Source organism: Schistocerca americana, chromosome 8 (genome assembly GCF_021461395.2).
Source record: "Schistocerca americana isolate TAMUIC-IGC-003095 chromosome 8, iqSchAmer2.1, whole genome shotgun sequence".
NCBI lineage: Eukaryota > Metazoa > Arthropoda > Insecta > Orthoptera > Acrididae > Schistocerca > Schistocerca americana.
The window spans coordinates 113,746,897-113,769,595 of record NC_060126.1 but is presented as its reverse complement, the minus strand read 5'-3'; the positions used below and the strand labels follow the sequence as shown (position 1 = coordinate 113,769,595).

Here is a 22,699-nt window from a genome sequence, read left to right as displayed (position 1 = left end):
GTATTAAAAGGAGTGGTTTTGTGTCTCTGTCTTATCCAAAGGCCTCACCTTCAGCCCTACTCCCAGATTCAACCAAACAGCCCTCGTCAAAGATTTACTGTTCTACACTCGTACTCTCTGCTGGAAATATCACTTTGCCACAAAGAAAAATGATCCTAATCCCACTCCCCAAGACACTATCCAAATTGAACCCTGCCTGGAACAGTTACGTCCTCCGTCACAGTGGGACCCACCTCCTCTTCCTCAAAATCACCCTCTCCAAACCTTCTAGGAATTTCTCACTTCCAGCTTTACCTCTCAATCCTTCTTAAAAAAACCTTAATCCTACTCCCAACATCACCACAGCTGAATCCCAGGCTATCCATGATCTGAAGGCTGACCGATCCATCGTCATTCTTCCGGCGGACAATGATTCCACGACCGTGGTACTTGATCGTCGGGAGTATGTGGCTGAGGGACTGCGCCAGCTTTCAGACAACACTACATACAAAGTTTACCAAGGTAATCCCATTCCTGATGTCCAGGCAGAGCTTCAAGGAATCCTCAGAACCTTAGGCCCCCTACAAAACCTTTCACCTGACTCCATCAACCTCCTGACCCCACCGACACCCCGCACCCCTACCTTCTACCTACTTCCTTAGATTCACAAACCCAATCATCCCAGCCACCCCATTGTGGCTGGTTACCAAGCCCCCATAGAATGTATCTCTGCCTATGTAGATCAACACCTTCAACCCATTACAAGCAGTCTCCCATCCTTCATCAAAGACACCAACCACTTCCTCGAACACCTGGAATCCTTACCCAATCTGTTACCCCCAGAAACCATCCTTGTAACCATTGATGCCACTTCCTTATACACAAATATTCCTCACGTCCAGGGCCTCACTGCGATGGAGCACTTCCTTTCACGCCGATCACCTGCCACCCTACCTAAAACCTCTTTCCTCATTACCTTAGCCAGCTTCATCCTGACTCACAACTTCTTCACTTTCGAAGGCCAGACATACCAACAATTAAAGGGAACAGCCATGGGTACCAGGATGGCCCCTCATATGCCAACCTATTTATGGGTCTCTTAGAGGAAGCTTTCTTGGTTACCCAGGGCTGCCAACCCAAAGCTTGGTACAGATTTATAGATGACATCTTCATGATCTGGACTCACAGTGAAGAAGAACTTCAGAATTTCCTCTCCAACCTCAACTCCTTTGGTTCCATCAGATTCACCTGGTCCTACTCCAAATCCCATGCCACTTTCCTTGATGTTGACCTCCACCTGTCCAATGGCCAGCTTCACACGTCCGTCCTCATCAAACCCACGAACAAGCAACAGTACCTCCATTATGACAGCTGCCACCCATTCCACATGAAATGGTCCCTTCCCTACAGCCTAGGTCTTTGTGGCAAACGAATCTGCTCCAGTCACGAATCCCTTAACCATAACACCAACAACCTGAAAACAGCTTTCACATCCCACAACTACCCTCCCAATCTGGTACAGAAGCAAATTACCAGAGCCACTTCCTCATCCCCTCAAACCCAGAACATCCCACAGAAGAATCCCAAAACTGCTCCACTTGTGACAAGATACTTTCCGGGACTGGATCAGTCTCTGAATGTGGCTCTCCAGCAAAGATACGACTTCCTCAAATCCTGCCCTGAAATGAGATCCATCCTTCATGAAATCCTCCCCACTCCACCAAGAGCGTCTTTCCGTCATCCACCTAACCTTCGTAACCTCTTGGTTCATCCCTATGAAATCCCCAAACCACCATCCCTACCCACTAGCTCCTACCCTTGTAACTGCCCCCAGTGTAAAACCTGTCCCATGCACCCTCCCACCACCACCTACTCCAGTCCTGTAACCTGGAAGGTATACACAAACAAAGGCAGAGCCACGTGTGAAAGCACCCACGTGATTTACCAACTGACCTGCCTACACTGTGAAGCTTTCTATGTGGGAAAGACCAGCAACAAACTGTCCATTCGCATGAATGGACACAGGCAGACAGTGTTTGTTGGTAATGAGGATCACCCTGTGGCAAAACATGCCCTGGTGCACGGCCAGCACATCTTGGCACAGTGTTACACCATCCGGGTTATCTGGATACTTCCCACTAACACCAACCTGTCAGAACTCCGGAGATGGGAACTTGCCCTTCAGTATATCCTCTCTTCCCGTTACCCACCAGGCCTCAACCTCCGCTAATTTCAAGTTGCTGCCACTCATACCTCACCTGTCATTCGACATCTTTGTCTCTGTACTTCCGCCTCGACTGACATCTGTGTGTGTGTGTATGTGTGTGTGTGTGTGTGTGTGTGTGTGTGTGTGTGTGTGTGTGTGTGTGTGCGCGCGCGCGCGTGTATACCTGTCCTTTTTTCCCCCTAAGGTAAGTCTTTCCGCTCCCGGGATTGGAATGACTCCTTACCCTCTCCCTTAAAACCCACATCCTTTCATCTTTCCCTCTCCTTCCCTCTTTCCCGATGAAGCAACCATTGGTTGCAAAAGCTTGAATTTTGTGTGTATGTTTGTGAGTCTATCAACATGCCAGCGCTTTCGTTTGGTAAGTTACATCATCTTTGTTTTTAGATATATTTTTCCCACGTGGAATGTTTCCCTCTATTATATATCTAAAAACAAAGATGATGTGACTTACCATAAAAAGCGCTGGCAGGTCGATACACCTATCGAGCTGCCAGCACTTTCATATGGTAAGTCACATCAAGATGATGTGACTTACCATACATAGGCGCTGGCAGGTCGATAGACACACAAACAAACAATATCATACACACAAAATTCGAGCTCTCACAACAAACGGTGCTTCATCAGGAAAGAGGGAAGGAGAGGGAAAGTCGAAAGGATGTGGGTTTTAAGGGAGAGGGTAAGGAGTCATTCCAATCCCGGGAGCGGAAAGACTTACCTTAGGGGGAAAAAAGGACAGGTATACACTCGCACACACACACACATATCCATCTGCACATACACAGACCAAGGACAGAGGTTTCGGATTGGGAGAGAGGTTTGGAGGAAAGGTTAACTACTGAATTGGGGTGTTGTGGTTCCAAATTGTGTTGATTGGAATTTTGAGGTTTTGGAGGTAGTGGAGATGGAAGTGGGAGATTGAGTAGATCAGAGAGACTGGGTTTGTGTGCAATGAGAGGAGGCTGAGGTTTGCTGGAAAGGTTGTAAAGGGTGAGTGAGTTGCCTTCCCGGAGGTGGAAAACCAGGAGATTGGATAGTTTTTTGAGGTGGAGGGTGGCATGTTGTTCTAATTTGAGGTTGGCTTGTAGGAGGATGCTCTGAACAGCCAGTGTGGATGTGGGAGAGGAAAGATTGAGGACTTTTATTAAGGATAGGAGTTGACGGGTGTGTTCATTGGCTGAGTTGATGTGTAGGTGAAGGACTAGGTAGGTGAGGGCAATGGATTATTCAGTTTGGAACTGGTATAGGGACTGATTGAAAGAAGGGTTGCAGCCAGAGATGTGAACTTTAAGTGTGAGGCCTTTAGGGGTAATGGCAAATGTCAGACAAGCCTGAGAAAATAAAATATGGGAGCGTAATCTGGCTAGGGCGAAGGCATGTTTGCGGAGGGAATGTAAATAAAACTTAATGGGGTCATTGTGGGGGTGTTGTGAGGGTGACATGGTATTAGAACGTGGAAAGTGTAACATGAGGCTGAAATGAGAATGAAAATAAAAATGAAAATAAAAATATATGGGGAGAGATAAAGGTCAACTAGAAAGCAACTGGAGATCTGGTGTGAAAAAAGGCGAAAAAGTGTTGGTTAAAGCTGGGCTGTGTTGATCCTGTGGTGAACCTGGGTTGGTAGACAACGATGTGCATAAAGGTTAGGTGATTGTGTTGCCACCAAAACACGTTAAAGGGTGGAGAAATTTGGGAAAATTTCGAAAAAACTACGTGTAAATGTATTAAAAGGAGTGGTTTTTTGGTGGCAGATTATGAGAATGAGGCTAACAATTGTCTGACAAAGAAATAATGACGTTAAAACCTGTGGGAAGCGGCTAAAAATGATCAATGATGTGGGAAAAACGGAAATGGAAATAAAGCGAAAGTTATTAGAACTAGCCGAAATTGTTGTTTAATAGGTGAAAGGAACTGTTTGTGAACTAGAAACGGTGGATTTTATAGCAGCGATAGTGTTGAAAGCGGAAAAAAAAATTTTTTTTGGTTATGGTTTGGAAGTGGGTTACGTATTATTGAGTATATATAGCCGGGATAAAATTGTATAGTAGATTACGGTAAAAAGGAGGAGGTGAATACAAAGTGAACCTACTGGCAAAAACAGAAAGAGAAAATAAGACGAAAGAAAAGAGTTCGAAATGCAACAGTGACAATAACACACAGAATTGTTGGGTTCAAATTAATGATATGAATATAATAGAGGGAAACATTCCACGCAGGAAAAATATATCTAAAAACAAAGATGATGTGACTTACCATACGAAAGTGCTGGCAGGTCGATAGACACACAAACAAACACAATCATACACACAAAATTCAAGCTTTCGCAGCAAACGGTTGCTTCATCAGGAAAGAGGGAAGGAGAGGGAAAGACAAAAGGATGTGGGTTTTAAGGGAGAGGGTATGGAGTCATTCCAATCCCGGGAACAGAAAGACTGTGTATGTGCGGATGGATATGTGTGTGTGTGCGCGAGTGTATACCTGTCCTTTTTTCCCCCTAAGGTAAGTCTTTCCGCTCCCGGGAGTGGAATGACTCCTTACCCTCTCCCTTAAAACCCACATCCTTTCGTCTTTCCCTCTCCTTCCCTCTTTCCTGATGAGGCAACAGTTTGTTGTGAAAGCTTGAATTTCATGTGTATGTTTGTGTGTCTATCGACCTGCCAGCACTTTCGTTCTGTGAGTCACATCATCTGTGATTATGTAACAAAGATGATGTGACTTACCAAACGAAAGTGCTGGCACGTCGATAGACACACAAACAAACACAAACATACACACAAAATACTAGCTTTCTAGAGGGTAAGGCGTCATTCCAATCCCGGGAGCAGAAAGACTTACCTTAGGGGGAAAAAAGGACGGGTATACACTCGCACACACACACATATCCACCCACACATATACGGACACAAGCAGACATATCTTGCATGTGTGTGTGTGTGTGTGTGTGTGTGTGTGTGTGTGTGTGTGTGTGTGTGTGTGTGTGTGTGTGTGTGTGTGTGTGTGTGCGCGCGCGCGAGTGTATACCCGTCCATTTTTTCCCCTAAGGTAAACCTTTCCGCTCCCAGGATTGGAATGACTCCTTACCCTCTCCCTTAAAATACAAATCCTTTTGTCTTTCCCTCTCCTTCCCTCTTTCCTGACAAAGCAACCGTTGGTTGCGAAAGCTAGTATTTTGTGTGTATGTTTGTGTTTTTTTGTGTGTCTATCGACATGCCAGCACTTTCGTTTGGTAAGTCACATCATCTTTGTTTTTAAATATATTTTTCCTATGTGGAATTTTTCCCTCTATTATATATATATATATATATATATATATATATATATATATATATATATATATATATATATATATATATAGATAGATATGTATGTATATAACCCTTAAGGCTAGAATCTCAAGCAATTTGATGGAATACAGTGAAATAATAGTTTTTCTAAGTGATAATTTTGCCTGATCAGTAATGAGAGATAAGTTTGCCTTAGCATAAGGACCTTTTAGTATGGAGTGTTTTTCAGTAGACTCAATTTTTCATTGCATAAGCAGAGCAGGTGTTTAATTATTAGATAATAAAGCAATAATGAAATAATAAAATAATGAATAATATTAGGGTCCTAATGGTTAGGGAGCCTCTCTCTCCAGTAGGGATAATTTTTGAGAACGCACTGCACTAGCTAACAAAGTAAGAAATGTAAGAAAAATAATGGAGCTGACAGGCATCATTGGGTAATGAAAAAGAAAACTACTTACAAACAAATGTGGTGTAACTATAGTGATCTATTTGTGAACTAGGCAACATTGGGTACTGAGTATATTATGCAATTCATGACACTGCATCTGGGAATGAGAGCTTAACAGAAAGAGCAATATTTTAGTGAGGTACAAGTTATACAATGCTGCATTATTGGATCTATAGGTTATCTGAAAACCTCTATTGGTATTCTGAGGAATTATGAGCTTAAAGTGGTAAGGGTAAAGTAATTTTATTAATCAACTGATAACAGAGGTGCTACAGTGATGTGAATATTCTGACAGGTTAACTATTTGGTAACATTTTGTGATTTTGTGAAGATTTAATTTTCTGGCTGAATGAGAGTAGTACTCAGAGTTGTGTGGAGAAGAATGGCAATGACTTGGTACAACTTCCATGCTCTTACTTTTGATTTGAGTAGTAATTATGTGATTGTGACTCTGTTCCTTTTTCATAATGTAGTGATTAGTAAATCTATGCTACTCCACTTCTTGAGTTTTTGCCAAAGATAAAGTACAAATTTTGGACATTACTGTGAAATGAGTTCATGAAAGGTGTGAATTTCAATCCAGAATTTGACATTTTAGTGATTTTGCAAATGGAAAAGAAACCCAAATCTTTCAAGTTTAACTAGTTTGAGACAGAGTTGTGATCTAGAGTGATGCTTCGTAGTGTAACGTGTACTTGATTTTAAATTTTTACTAATTCCCACCTTTCGTACTAGAGTCAGTTTTAGTGCTAATTACGACGATGGGTACATATAGCTCTACTCCTGTGTATGTGTATTCATAATTATTTGAAATGCTGTCCTAATGAATGTTGTAGAATCCAAATCTTTGTGTGAAAAAAATTGTCAACAGAGAGAATTTTTATAGATCAGGTCAAGAGTCGATAAATTTAAGAAGTTTACAGTTGTGTGTTTGTTGGTTTCCACATTTGGGTTTTGTGATGTACTAGAAAATTTACTTCTAACCTGAAACTTAGGTCATATAGTAACAAGAAAGTTGTGTGAAACAATGCAGAAAATGTTTTGTTTAGTTTACACAATAGGTTTCCCTTTCTTTGACCTATCTCGTATGATACATCATAGTTTCAATAGCGCCCCACTTGTTCCTGTATTTCTTCTGTACCCATACTGGTCTTCCCCAAATTCAACTTGTACCAGTTCTTCCATCTTTCTGTAAATAATTCAGTTCAGTGTTTTGCAATCATGACTTTTTAAACTGATGGTTTGGTAGTATTCACACCTGTCAGCAATTGCATTCTTTGGAAGTGGAATTATATCCTCCTTGAGGTTTGAAAGTATTTTGCCTGTCTCATATCTGGGATACCAGGTGCAATAGTGTGGTCATGGCTGGCTTTCCTGAGGAGCTCAATAATTCTGAGGGAATGTTACCTACTTCAGGCACCTTGTTTCGACTTTTATCTTTCAGTACTCCATCAAATTCTTATCACATGTCCCATGTCATCTTCATCTACATCTTCTTTCTCTTCTAAAATATTGTCTTCAAGTTCATTTCCCTTGTATAATATGGTATAGGCAGTGTATTTACTGAATAAAACTGACTGCAGTATTTGACATGATGGCCACAACATAGCCATTTATTCCTGTGTAGAACACTGGTATGTTGTGTAATTAGTGCCACTAAATGTAAGGCATATCTTAATTATTTTGAGAATCAAGTTATTTATTCCATATATTGAGTTAAAATGAGGAAGTTTCGTAACCCCCTTGATGTAGATTTCAAAGAAAGAGAGAGAGACAGAGAGAGAGAGAGAGAGAGAGAGAGAGAGAGAGAGAGAGAGAGAGGCCTGGTTTCAGATCTTATTTCTGTACCTATCCACTGCACATCACTTCCCCAGTTACTAATCTAATTACTTTCTTACAATTAATTGTTCTTGTTGTTTCATACTTCACTGTTGACTTATTAGGGCTTTGTAGCACTACCTTTCTTGAATCTTTTTCAAATTATCAAAATGTGTTTTTTGAGCTCTTCTGTATTTTGGAAAGCCAATTTTCTTCCATCCTCTCAAGATTGTGTCATTGGGACCTCCTGAGGACGGAAGAGAGTAGCTGCTGAAATATCATATAATCAGCATCACACCACATGGCTGGTCACCCAGATGGCATTCAAAGCCATTAACACTGGAAAAATCTAAAATTACTAATCAAAATGTGTGTTTACATAATAACTTTTATCTGCATTAATGTATGAAACAGTTATTTCACACTGAATGAAGTGTGGAGTTTAATGTCATTAAATCCACAGAAAAGCAGAAAAGAGGAAAGGAAGATACTGCTATGCCTTGATTCTTTATCTTCATCCTTACCTTCTGCTAGTGGCAAAATTAATAAAATTTATTTTTCTATGTGCATTTCTACAGTGCCACAAATCACAGTTTTTAGAAACAATTACTCTGTTTTAACATCTGTGGAAAAACTAATACAGGTTTGTTAGCCATATTTCTCCTATTTCCTGTGGCTATTCAAGTCACTGTCAGTAAACTTAATGCTATCTTGCAGCTCAGCTACAAGCTTTTAAGTGTAATTATCATGCAATAATATGAGAAAAAATTCACTATTTTAAAGATCAGTTTTTATTTGATTTTACATCACGAATTACACAAAGTTACTGTAATGGCAATTTTCGATATTCTTTCAAAGTTAACACTAAAAGAGGTCATATAAAATTAACAGTACTGCCATTACATTCCAGGTACTCTATACAGGTAATTCACTTAATGCCGTAAGTTAACGTGTGGCATATAAAATTTTATTGTCGAACTTTATTTTGTAGTCATTTTAAAACATATAGTGTACAATTTTTTCCCTACAAAAATAAATATTTTTTCTTCATTTTACTCCTGAAAGAGAGAGGTTTACGTATAGGAAGTTCCAATTTAACGGAGTAAAATTTTATGATATTGATTCTACGTATTACATCACAGAGCAGCTTGTTAGATTGCACATACAGCAAATGTAAAACCAAAATTCTTAAAATATGTACCTCTTGGTAATACAAAAATTCTTTAGAACATTTGAAATAGTGAATCACTATTCTCCGTACTCATCTTCCACATACAGAGCAAAATTTGTTATTCTTACTCTGACAGATTCTGTGGTTCACATATAAATTACATTCATTCTACAAAAAATTGTATACAAGAAAGAAAAACTTACTCAAAATTGATGAATTCAAATGTTGTGTAAAGTAACAGAAATATAATGAAAGAACACAAAGTGCAGTTCCTACAATATTTAGCCAAAACACAACCAGAAGATGTTGAGTGCCAATTGTACCAAATGACAGATATAAGGGTTTGTCCATTCTTAAAACAAGAGTGCTGGGTAGTACACAAAAAAACCAAGATGTTTCATAAGATAAAGGATTTTGTAACAAAGGAGCAATGCAGCTGAGAATGGATAGTAAGATCACAAGGTTAATTAGAAAAGAGAGTGAATGCTTAATAATAGTCTGTATGCCAAAAGTAGGGATACCAGGTACCCTTTTACCATCTTGTATTTTCACTTAATCAGCCATTTCATTTTATTTTTTCTAAGCAACCTATGATCTCTAAACTTTTGCTCCCTCTTCTGCTAAACTCTCATTAAATTCATACAACCTAGAACTGTGTGCCACTTTGTGCACATCTCCCTAATTTAGCATACTGTCATCTGTGAATATGTTTGGCCTTTTCATGTCTGTATAGAATTACTCAAATTATTTTTTTCTTGAAAGTGTTACCATTCTGGCAATACTCTATATTTTATCATGTCTCTATCTTACTTGCAACTGTTTACTTTCTGTCTACTATAAATTTGTCTAAATCAGAGTCAAAAGCTGCACATTTCTTTCAGTGTTTCTGACAATGCTCCCGTCCCCTTTCTTTATCTTTTTTAGTAATTCTACAACAAAAGAATCCAGAACCAAAATCAATTTGTGTAGTGTTACACATAGGTGTGCCAGCCAAGTTACTCTCAGTTTTGTTGGCCCAATAGACCTCTATACTTAAAGGGGGGAAATTAATTTTTTAATACTTATGATGAACTTGCAGGGTAAAAAAAATGTTTTGAAGACATAACTATAGCGGAACTAAGTAAAGTGTTAGAAAATTTTAACTGTATTTATTGTCTTTAAACACACTGGCAATCTTTACCTATGTGGATAACAGTATTTTATCATGCCCAACATTTGTCATCAATTAACCATATGCGAAATGTTTATCATCCTTCTTATTAAACATTGAGCAATAACTGCTAACAGCATCAATCCTTATTGTATACATCTGATGGTCTTCTTGTCTTTATTTTGCTACTTCTAAAGCTAGTGGTCTTACACAATACACTGTTTCTCTCATTCAGCTGATATGCACCTTCTAAAGTATAGGTAATACAGTTTTTAATGTATGCACAACAAATAGCTTAAATGAAGATGCTGAAACATGGAGTAAAAAAATCTGGATAGTTATATACACTTTTAATAATTTGCTTCTGCTAGTATGTGAGCACAAGAGCAATCATTTATTTTCTTCTTCCCAGAATTGAGCAAAAAATCTACATGCATCTTGCTGCAGTACATATTTTTCATAAAACAAAACTGCAATATGTCTTATTATTTTACTTGTAATGTCAGTGTTCAGCGATCAGTCATTGATACAAAGCTGTATACATGCACAAGGATCTCCACTCCATTGAGCTTTACAGATAGTCATGGATAAAACAAGTTGAAGGAGTACTTCCAAATTGTTCACATTTTGAGCTCTCTGTGGAAAACATTGTTTTCACTGCATTCACAACAGTAACAAACACAATATACCATGGAAATTAAAGCCAGTTACAAGATGAACCGACATGTTAACAATAAAAAAATTGTTCTGGTGGCAGTTCGAGCTGCCATCAAACATCCATGTACTCCCAACTGCCATTGCAGGGCTGATAATAGCGTGTAGCCACTGTCCACTGTATGAAACAGAGTCTTAATATCATTCAAAATCACAAATCTTGGGCCACAAGCCTGCTTGCTGCAGATTAGTGATCCAAAACACCCTGCGGATTCTAATTTGTTGCACCATTTTCAGGTCCTGTGAGGAATGCAGGGTTCAGAGTTTCAAATGTTTTACCATTGCCATTTGCTGGATGCCCATTTGCAGCAATGTCCTTCTTCTGCTTCTCTGAAGGCTTCACATAGTGACTCGTACCTTCCAAGTGAAGTGTTTCCTGTCGCTTGCTAGAACGCCACAAGCAGGCTGCAGCAATAAGCAGCAGAAGGGCTCCAAGAGCAATCAGACCAAATGAGATGGCTGATCTAGCAATAGGAGGAGCTGTGGCAGCAAGATTGAGCAGCTCAGTGACATCAGTTGGGAGTCCATCAACACCCTGTGGGAAATCAAACATCAGTTTGGATTGTCTTAGGCTGTTATGTCCTATCAGTGTCAATATGCTTTACAATCATATATGAAGTTTTCTAATTTTTGCAAACTCTTGATTATTGGCAAATAATTAAAAAGAGTCTGAAATTTTAAAGGTGTTAATATCATGTACTGTTTCATTTACCTAAACTGTAATTTATGTGTTTCTCCTCAGTAGATATACCATTCAGCTGTCAAATTTATTAGAAATACTGAACAACGCAGAGGGGGAGGTTTAGGCTTCTGAATAATATTACAAAAAGTTTATGTAGAACATGGAAAATATGTTCCTAGAATGCATTTGAATAATTGTTCATAATTAACACGAGCAGACTAGTCATCACATGGAATTCAAATGTACTATTTTTGCATGTATATTGTGAGGTACCAGTTGGTTAGTTAGTTAGTTAGTTAGTTGGTTGGTTGGTTGGTTGGGGTTGAAAGGACCAAACAGCAAGGTCATCAGTCCTTTGTTTCAAATGTGGTCCATTCCGACAGTATGACATCTCAGAAAAGTCAGAATGATAAAAGGGAAAAGGCTAAAAAATGTAAAAGGGCAGTCATGTTGTCAACGGTAAAAACAAAATGAGAAGTCCGCAAGAGAGTGAACCCAATGCTTTGCTAGAGGCAGGAAATATCCCACCTCTGAAGCAGCAGAGGCAAAACCACTTGCGACTTAAAAGGTGCAACCGCTAGAATGTAGAAGTGTGTATGGGAAAAGGAGACTAACCAATCCTAAAAAATGATAAAAACAGAGTAAAAGGGGAAGAAAAGAGGATCTCAGTCAGGGAGGGGAGTTGGAAATCTCCAAACACGGCCTACAGTGGGAGATGCCCCAACACCAGAGAGAGATTAAAAACCTTAAAACTGAGAATAAAAACCACTTTCACGGAGGAAACCGAGAACCAGATCAACCATCCGTGAATCGTCAGCCAACATCAAAGGTAAAGTGCGGGGGAGTCTGTACTTAGCACGCAGAGCCAAAAGAAGGGGGCATTCAACCAAAATGTGGGCTACTGACTGGAAGGCTCCATAACCACAAAGTGGGGGTGGCTTATCACGCAAAAGAAAATCATGGGTCAGCCTGGTATGGCCAATGTGGAGATGACACAGTGTGGTCGAGTCCATTCGGGAGAGGTAAAAGGAAGAATGCCACAGGCCTGGTGTCACCTTAATCACACAAAGTTTATTAGACAGGGAAGTAGTCTCCCAAGAGTTGGCCCATGATTGTGCAAAGTGGGATTTGATGTGAAGCCGTAAATCCGCTGCAGGAGAGGTTACAGAAAATGGGGGTAAGAGACTGCTCCCCCAGCCAAATGATCAGTGAGCTCATTACCCGGTATACGGTATACCCACATGGCCAGGGACCCAAAGGAAGTCAACAGAACAAGCAGCACGGTGAATATCAGTGAGATGGTCATGGATGGCAGAGACCAAGGGATGGCGAGAAAAACACCGGTCAATAGCCAAAAGGCCACTCATTGAGTTTGTACATAAAAAAATGCAGGTGTGTTGGGACTGTTTAATAAAATTGCCATCAGTTCCGCAGTTAACACCCCACATGTAGGTGGCAGCAGATGATTTTCCATTCCAACAGAGTACATGAAGGCATATCCCACATGATCAGCAGATTTAGAGCGATCAGTGTAAAAAACAACAGCATCCCAAAACTCCCATAAAATTCGGTGGAAAAAGGAACAGAACACTGTTGGGGGGATGGAATCGTTCAGACCTTGGTGGAGATCCATCCAAATTCGAGGCCGAGGAACTAACCAAGGAGGGGTGGAGAGGGGGGGGGGGGGGAGGGGAGATCACAGCTTCAACCAGAAGACTATCAACAGGGCTAGTAGGGAAGGCACCAGTGGCCAAACGGATACCACGATGGTGGACTGGATCCAGCATCTGCAGTGTGGAAGGAGCAGCCAAACCATAAACTTGACAACCATAGTCCAAGTGAGACAGAACTAGAGCATGATAAAGACAGAGAAGGAGGGAGTGGTCTGCACCCCAAGAGGCATGGGCAAGGAAGCGAAGGACACTGAGTTTACGGAAACAACCTACCTTCGGAAGTATGATACGAGGCAGCCAAGTCAGCTTATTGTCGAAAAGAAGACCCAGGAAACGAAACTGTGGGACCACAGGCAATCATTGTGCATCAAGATAGAGCTCTGGATCAGGGTGGATCGTAGTACAGCAACAGAAGTGGACCACCCACGATTTTAAAGGAGAGAACTGAAACCCATGTGAGAGGATCCATACAGAGGCACTCTGGATAGCTCCCTGGAGCTGCCGCTCTGCAGATGCCATTGGAGGAACTAACCCAAATGCAGAAATCATCCACATATAGGGCAGAGGCGACCAAAGGACCGACAGAGGCCACAAGTCCATCGATAGCAATGAGGAAAAGAAGTACACTCAAGACAGAACCCTGTGGGATGCCCGTCTCCTGGTTCCATGGAGAACTAAAAACAGTACCAACCCAAACCCTGAAAGACTGATGGAACAGGAACTGGCGGGTAAAAATCGGGAATGGGCCCACCCACTGATGAAGTGTAAGTAAGATGTGATGGTGCCAGGCCGTGTCATAGGCCTTGTGTAGGTCAAAAAATACTGCAACCAAATGGCGACGCAGGGAAAAAGCGTACCGAAATGCGGACTCCAAGCGAAGTTAATGATCGATCGGAGACTGTCCCTCTTGGAAGACACACTGGTAAGGGGACAATAGATCCTGAGATTTGAGGACCCAATTGAGCCGACAGGCCACCACCTGTTCAAGTAACTTGCAAACAACATTGGTCAGACTAATTGGCTGATAGCTGTAAACAAATAGGGGGTATTTACCAGGCTTAAGGACAGAAACCACAATGCTATCCCTCCACTGAGAAGGGAAGTCACCCTGGAGCCAGATACGGTTAAACACCCGGAGAAGATGTTGCCGTTGTGGAGCACTGAGATGTTGAAGCAGTTATGAATGGAGTCTGGGCCAGGGGCCGTATCATAAGAAGAAGAAAGTGCGGAAAGAAATTCCCATTCAGTAAAAGGTTCGTTGTAAGATTCTGACTGACAAGGGGTAAACATTAGGTGGAAGATTCGGCCCGCTGTTTCCAGTGAAGGAAAGCAGCTGGTTAGGAGTCTGACGCTGATGCCATTGTAAAATGGGTTGCAAGATGTTCTGCAAGAATCAACGGGTCCATACAAAGGCCATCTGGAAAGTGAAGGCCTGGGAGGGTGGACTGCCGATGGCAACCTTGGAGAGAGTGAAGTGTAGCCCACACCCATGACATAGGGACAGTAGAACCGAGGGAAAAAACAAATCGTTCCCAACATATCCATTTGCTCTGTTTGGTTAAATGACGGGCTTTAGCATGAAGGTAACATCAACAAAAGCAAAACGAGGATAATGGAATGTAGTCAAATTAAATCGGGTGATGCTGGGGGAATTAGATTAGGAAATGAGACACTTAAAGTAGTGAAGGAGTTTTGCTATTTAGGGAGTAAAATAACTGATTATGGTCGAAGTAGAGAGGATATAAAATGTAGACTGGCAATGGCTAGGAAAGCGTTTCTGAAGAAGAGAAATCTGTTAACATCGAGTATAGATTTAAGTGTCAGGATGTTGTTTCTGAAAGTATTTGTATGGAGTGTAGCCATGTATGGAAGTGAAACATGGATGATAACTATTTTGGACAAGAAGAGAATAGAAGCTTTCGAATTGTGGTGCTACAGAAGAATGCTGAAGATAGGGTGGGTAGATCACGTAACTAATGAGGAGGTATTGAATAGGATTTGGGAGCAGAGAAGTTTGTGGCACAACATGACTAGAAGAAGGGATCGCTTGGTAGGACATGTTTTGAGGCATCAAGGGATCACAAATTTAGCATTGGAGGGCAGCGTGGAGGGTAAAAATCGTAGAGGGAGACCAAGAGATGAATACACTAAGCAGATTCAGAGGGATGTAGGCTGCAGTAGGTACTGGGAGATGAAGAAGCTTGCACAGGATAGAGTAGCATGGCGAGCTGCATCAAACCAGTCTCAGGACTGAAGACCACAACAACAACAACAACAACAGCATGAAGGTGTTTAAAGGTAATAAGGCTGGCAACGGATGGGTGCCTCTTAACGTGTTGCAACGCTCGATGGCGATCATGGATGGCGATGGCAATGGCAATGGCAATGGCAATGGCCGTACTCCACCACGGGCCTGCTGGTGATGAAATGGTCCAGATGAGCATGGAACAGCAAGGCTAGCAGCACAAACAATCACGTCAGATACGTCACGCAGGATGTCATCAATACAACCTGACAAAGAGGGAGAAAACACGACCTGTGCAGTGTATAGAGGCCAATCAGCACATTGGAAAGACCAATGAGGTAACCAGTCCATCGGGGAGCGGAAAGGGAAAGAGAGAATCAACAGGAAATGGTCACTATCACAAAGGTCGCCGTGTGGCAACCAGTGTAATGAAGGGAGGAGAGAGAGAGAAGAAAGAGATACATCAATGGCATAAAAGGTATTATGACCGGCACTGAAATGAGTAGGGGAGTCATCATTAAGAAGCCACAAGTCGTGGTCTGTAATAAACTGGTGTATGAGAAGACCTTGTCTAGATGGAAATGCACTGCCCCACAAGGGATGATAAGCATTAAAATCCCCGAGAGGGGGGAAGGGAGGAGAAAGTTGCTGAAGAAGGGCAGTTAAGGCAGCAGGTGTAAGAGTCTTGTCAGGAGGGAGATAAATATTGCAAACCATGACCTCAGAGTCCAGGTGGACCCTAAATGTAGTTTGAAGAGGAAACCACACGCTAGCATTGTCTGTATGGACCAACGTACAAACGCCACCAGAAGCCTGCAGGGGTCCGACCCGATTTCGACAGAAACATGGAACCCAAAGAGGGTCGGTGAGTGATCATCAGTAAAATGAGATTCCTGTAGAACCACACAAGCTGCAGAGTAAGACGAAAGAAGGGATTTCAATTCCAGAAGGTGATGGTAGTATCCATTACAACTCCATTGGATAACCACAGAACAATGATTTAAATGGGGGCTGAACAGGCTAAAGTCAGTCATACCACCAGGTCACCACCTGTCACCGACAAGGAGGGGACGACATCCATGAATGACGGGTCAGAATCTGGTTGTGAAGCTGGGGATGGGACCTCTGGTGACACCAGAGGCTCTTTGTCCTGGGACTTATATTTCTTCTTCTTCTTCTTTTCTGTTTGAGATCGAGGAGGGCTGTGTGGCATAAAGGAGTCAGCTGCAGCATGATTGGGAACAGAAAGAGATCGAGTGACCTGGGGCTGACAGACCACGGATCTCATGGTCGTCGCGTGGCAGCAGACCTTTGGCCTGGAAGGTGCCGGGAAGGGGCATCCCGGGAGGGGCACCATTGACCGGCAGACGCTGAAGGAGTGGCACACTTCTCCAGCTGGGGAGGGGGAGCAGCGCCCAGAGGAGAAGGTGTGGGAGCCTCAGGGGAGGGGGGAGGGAGAAGAGGGGTCCGGGACTGGGGTAAGGAAGGGGGAGGAAGGGGTGAAGATGCAACTAAAGCATAACTAGACGTCATGGACACAGGGTGAAGACGTGCATACTTCTTACGAGCCTCAGTGTAGGTTAAACGATCAAGGGACTTATACTCCTGTATATTCTTTTCCTTCATATATACTGGGCAATCTGATGAATGTGGAGAATGATTGCCATGACTATTAACACATACAGGAGGGGGAACAGGAACTCCCCTCATGGAGTGGACGTCCATAGTCACCACAGAGAGGTGCCTGTGAACAGTGGGAAGACATTTGTTCAGAACGCAAGCACTTAAAACACCTCATAGGAGGTGGGATGTAAAGCTTCACATCACATCAATAAACCATAATCTTTACTTTCTCAGGGAGGGTATCCCCTTCATAGGCCAGGATAAAGACACAAGTATCAATGCAATTGTCCTTCAGACCCTTCTGAACAAGCCGAACAAAGTGAACACCCCACTGTCAGATTGTCACGAAGTTCCTCATCAGTTTGAAGGATGAGGTCCCTGTGAAAAATCACACCTTGAACCATATTTAGAGACTAGTGGGGGGTAATGGACACAGGAATTGTGCGAAGATGGGTACAGGCACGAAGGGCTGCAGACTGGGCAGCTGAAGCAGTTTTGATCAGCAACGTACCTGGCCGCATCTTGCTCAGGGAGTCCACTTCACCAAACTTGTCTTCAATGTGTTACTCAAAGAATAAAGGTTTGGTATTGGTGAAAGTATCCCCATCAGTCCTGGTACAAACCAGATAGCGGGTGAAAGGCTTTGCCCCTAGCTGACGGGCCTGACCCTCTTCCCAGGGGGTAGTCATGGAAGGGAAGGCCGAAGGGGCAGGAGAAGCAGCACTGGAAGAATCAGTTCCAAGCAGAGAGTCAGCCACAGAAGAACGGCCAGAGTTCTGGACCAATATGCGTTTCATTTGCATAGCATCCGCCCTGACACCACCCCCTCCGATCAGGGGCTCTCCTCACGGGCACCACCCAGCCACAGCCAGGGCCGTCTGGCATGGCGGCCATTGCCGGGAGTTCCGATGCTCCATGATGACAAGCATCCACTCCAAGGCTTGCATGAGGTGGTCACAGCTCAGGTATCAGAAGTGTGTTCCCTGTGTGTTCAGGGGGCTCAACCAAAAGGGTACATAGGGAGTGAGGTACCAGTGATTAACACAATGAATACGAGACTTGGTGACATTCAGCTGTGATCTTTATGTGGAGGGTCCAGACTTGAGCCAACACTAACAGGGCCATGTTAAAATACCAAAGCCAAGTATTATATGATGGGTGAACATAGCAGTAGGGATTATTTCTATTCAGTGCCTTCCCTGTAAAATCAACGAATTTGTTGTCGAGTTGCTATTCAGATTTTATTTTCTACTCAGATCAATTGGCCTTTATAGAGTGTCTCTTATAGAGACAAGGACATGTAAATCTGTGAAAATAGATGATGCTCTTTCTGTAACAAACATTTGATCTAAACTTTTATTGGATACTGTATCAGTACTTTTTAGGAAATACCACATGTAAGAATAATTTCTGGGTTTCTTTCAGTGAACTCTGCTATTGCTAGTAAGAAAATTATGCAGATAGATTTAACTGCAGCAAATGCTCACTGTGATATGAGCAACATTGGCACAAGTTTTTAGGAATGTTTGTGTAAAAACAATGAATACTATTGAAAAAAAGCTTGTTTTCACTGTATACGGCCAGTGGTAAATTAAGAATTCAATTGAAATGTCACCTGATAGCAGCTATCTGCATCATAATTATAAGGCCTGTGTCTTAGCAGGATGCTGTACATTGTGCCTCTCAAACCATTTATCTTTTACAATAACTATGTACATTTTTAGGGTACATCATATTCCATTAATCACAGTTTCATATTTCACACAAGTTGATTGTATTATAAAATACAAAACTGAGACACCTGATATACTTACATCTTCAAACCACATGATGGGAAACAGTATGTCTGGGAATGTGGCAACTTGCTTGATGTCTGTCACTTGGCTGACCGCCAGATTTATCTGAATTCTGGCTCGTGCACGCAGCGAAACCCCAAGGTCCTGAAAGACAATGGGGCAGTGCTTAGAAAGTTGGTGATAAACCTTAAACAAGTTGTATTTTATTAATTTTGTGGTAATTAAAGCACATTTAACATTTCCCTGAGTGGTATATGATCATTCACAATATGGCAATAAAAGTGTACTTACTGGTTGTACATCAAGGAAAAAACCATGTTTATCCTTTTCTGGCTTGCTTATGCCTTCAACGGCATCAAGAAACTTGGGATCAGCAAGGTAAAAATGTGGGAAGGACAACATGATTGGTGAATCTGAAAGGAACAGAACAGACAATAAGTACTCATTTTAAGGAATTTATTAATTAGCATGGGTTTACACTGTCAAATGTACATATTTTGTAAACATAATTTGGCATTCTCTCTCATCATCATTTTACTCTAGATAAAAAAAAAAATTAAAGCTGTATGGTGGTATTTTTCCCTGTATAATTACAAAGGCAAATAGTTTTGTAGTTTGTCTTCAAGTAAGCTCACTGTTTCCCATTCACACAGTAAAATAAGAAATTTCAAAACTTTTAAGAAAAACAGAAAATCTTGTAATGTATCAGTATTAACAACAGACAAGCAATGTTGGCATGATTTTAGATATGAAGCAACCTAACATTATAAGAGAAGGTATCCAAATAATCAACAATTTTGACAACCTGGGATAGATGATTGTCCACTTCCCTAGCCATGTAGTCAGCATGTCTGAGTACCACATGCAGGATTCTAGCTCAATTCCTGCAATGCCAAGGAATTGTCCTTGTTGTGGAGACTAGAGTGAGGTATAGTCAACTTTGTAAGGCCAGTTGTGGATCTGTATGAATGAGAAATAGCAGCTCCAAGGTTCAGAAAGCTGACAACAGCTGGGGCGGGTGGGAAGGGGGGGGGGGGGGGGTCGAATCCATGCCCCTCCACACCATGTCCCCAGGCCATTCACAGAAGATCACTTGGCAGGTGGGCAGCATTGTATAGTTTTCATTCATTTTTATTCTCTCAGGATCTAAGTGGGGAGTTTAGTTTAAGAGGTGAATAGTACACCTCCATCCAGCAGGCTGCTCTGTTGTGCTACTGATGTGAATGAATGAAATTATAGGTATACTCTGATGACCTACAAATGAAACATGAAGTAATGCACTTTAAAATTCTTGATCAGTGAATCTTCACATTATTTTGTAGTACATTTACACATTTTAGATTCCATGTTACCTCTGTTTAAGAGTAAAATATGAAAGTAAAATGATATTTTTATTTTTACCTGTTTCTTTGATTAAAAGCTAATTAAATACTCATGAAAGTGTTAACAATGAGGATAACTCTTCATCAGACTTGGCATTATCTATATTTGTCATGTGGACAGGAATTTTATTAGCAACAAAAGAGATCATATTTTTAATGAATGTTACTGCAGAAATATTTTTTGCACTTATATTCATATTTCTAAACAGAAAAGTACATACCATATTGGCACAAGCTAACATTGAACAAGCCATGTGGAGTACAGGGTGGTCCTCCCGGGCAGAAGCATTCATTTTCAGGGTTCTGTGCAACTTCTGCAAAGACATCCTGTGGAGGGGTAAAGCGATAACCCATCACTCCACCATTTGTTTCCACTTCTTTTTCAAATCTGTAAAGAATTAAACTTTTTATAAACAAAGTTACAACTCTGAAACATGCCTAATTTTCCTTTTCTTTACATTAAACAATTTACAAAGCTGAAATCACTCATTTAAAATTGGACTAATAAACTTAAATGACATACAGCTTTTGGCTGCCACTTCTGTTATGTCAGATCAAATATAGTAAAATGAAGCTTACCAAGTGAATCATTGGCTTATTTATGGGACCTAAATTTCATATGGAGATTCTTTTGACAATAATGGAAATTACAATATCAAATTGGCAAAGATGAGAAAAGGTAATCATGTATACCTGATTGATGGTTGGTTGGTTGGTTGATTTGTTGGTTTGGGGGAGGGGACCAAACAGCGAGGTCATCGGTTCCATCAGATGAGGGAAAGATGGGGAAGGAAGTCAGCTATGCCCTTTGAAATGAACCATCCTGGCATTTGCCTAAAGTGATTAGGGAAATCACAGAAAACCCTAAATCATGATAGCTGGATGTAGGTTTTGACCATTGTCCTCCCAAATGCGAGTGATTGATATGTAACAAGCTGATAACATTTTAGAGGAAGCCATTAATGTTAACTAATATTAACACTGAAATGACTAATAATTAATAATATTTCAATAAAATGTGGAAAAGCAACAGCAAACTGCTGATCTTCGTTGTTTATGATATCAGCTTTTCATGTGAACAAATTCAATGAATGCAGTGTCACTGGCATTTTCATTAGAATATGGTCACAAATTACAACATATATTAGTTTGGTCTCCCAACCCAACAACATGGTGCACCCGTAATGTGGTATTATTGACAATTTCTCGCAGCATATCCAGTAGAATCAGGGTGATATGTCATTCTGTGCTGTCCTTCAGACCAAGGAAGGTCTGGATACATTCCTGATAGACGTCATCTTTCAGATATCCCTATAACCAGAAGTCACATGGATTTAGGTCAGGGGATCTGGAAGGCCACATATGTTTAAATTGCTTAGAGATGATGCAGTCAAAACCAAAGGTTCCTTGAAGCAAATCTTTCGCCTGGCAAGTGACATGTTGTCGCTGCATCTTGCATGAAAATAGTTGTGCAGTCATGTGGAAGCAGTTGTAGGACCCCATAAGTGACAGTTATGAGCATTCACAGCACCATGCAGAGTAAAATGTGACTCATCCATCCAAAGAATATTCCCCAGCCACATATCATCCATTTACACGTATGCCAAAAAATGTAGAGCATTCATGGCATTGCAGCCTATCTTAGGGCTTATTTGGTGCACATTCTGAATCTTGCAAGGATGCCAATGTAAAGTGTGCCACAAAATCTTTTGAACTGTTGACCAGAGGACAGAGAATTCTCATGACACAGCTCAAGCACTGGCTGCTGAGTTTAGGGCATGTGCTGCACAGTTGGCTATCAACAATTGCCATTTTGGACATTCCATGTCAAGTGGTCTAATTTTTTTAAAGTACCCTGCTTGACCATCTTGGATTTTACTGAAATTTTGTATGTAGAGTACCACATGTCTCACGTGAACTTTGGTTAAGTTTTAGATTCTCCAGCCGAATACTTGTTGAGCTACAGCTGTTTCCTTTGAGCTCTAATATCTCTCTTGGTATTTTTTTAAAAACATGAAACTCAGCTAACTTCTACAACTTTTTGCACTTGATTTAATGGCAACAATAATTATTATTTCTGTGTGTGCCATGAGTAGATAAATTGTGTCAGGTTAGCCTAAAAAGTTGGCATTCTAAAGAAATTAAAAGTTCAGAGTTACATATAGATCCTTAAATAATTAGTAATAGATATCAGATTTGAAGATATAAATCTACAAGTTGTACTTTTAAAATCTATAATTTGATGTTGCCAGCTCTTTTTGTTACTTCACTAATTTAGTGTAAAGTTGACTACTTTTGCAAAAAGACTAAAAATAGAGTATTTTCAATTCCATGTTGTACAGAAGTATCTTTTAGAAACATTTCAAACCACTCATTACAAACAGGACGTTTTGAACATCCTATAAAAGTGGATTAGATTGACTAACACTGGTACACAATGTCAAAAAAAGAGGGCTAAATTTGTACAAGTCGCAGGACTTGTGCAAGTGCATTAGCAGTTT

The 22,699-nt window shown here is 41.1% G+C and overlaps 1 protein-coding gene across 2 annotated transcripts in view; it reads right to left on the bottom strand.

Annotated features, from left to right (window-relative positions):
• Positions 1 to 8,530: 8,530 nt before the first annotated feature.
• Positions 8,531 to 22,699, bottom strand: part of LOC124625800 (lysosome membrane protein 2) — a 618,718-nt gene continuing 604,549 nt past the window's right edge. For both annotated transcript variants that reach the window (XM_047149260.1, XM_047149259.1), the window contains exons 7-10: positions 20,420 to 20,586; positions 19,108 to 19,229; positions 18,835 to 18,960; positions 8,531 to 11,332 (exon numbers count right to left, since the gene is read on the bottom strand). In XM_047149260.1, the coding sequence (XP_047005216.1) occupies positions 11,012 to 11,332; positions 18,835 to 18,960; positions 19,108 to 19,229; positions 20,420 to 20,586 (736 nt within the window). In that variant the 3' untranslated portion in view covers positions 8,531 to 11,011. The remainder of the gene's footprint in view (positions 11,333 to 18,834; positions 18,961 to 19,107; positions 19,230 to 20,419; positions 20,587 to 22,699) is intronic.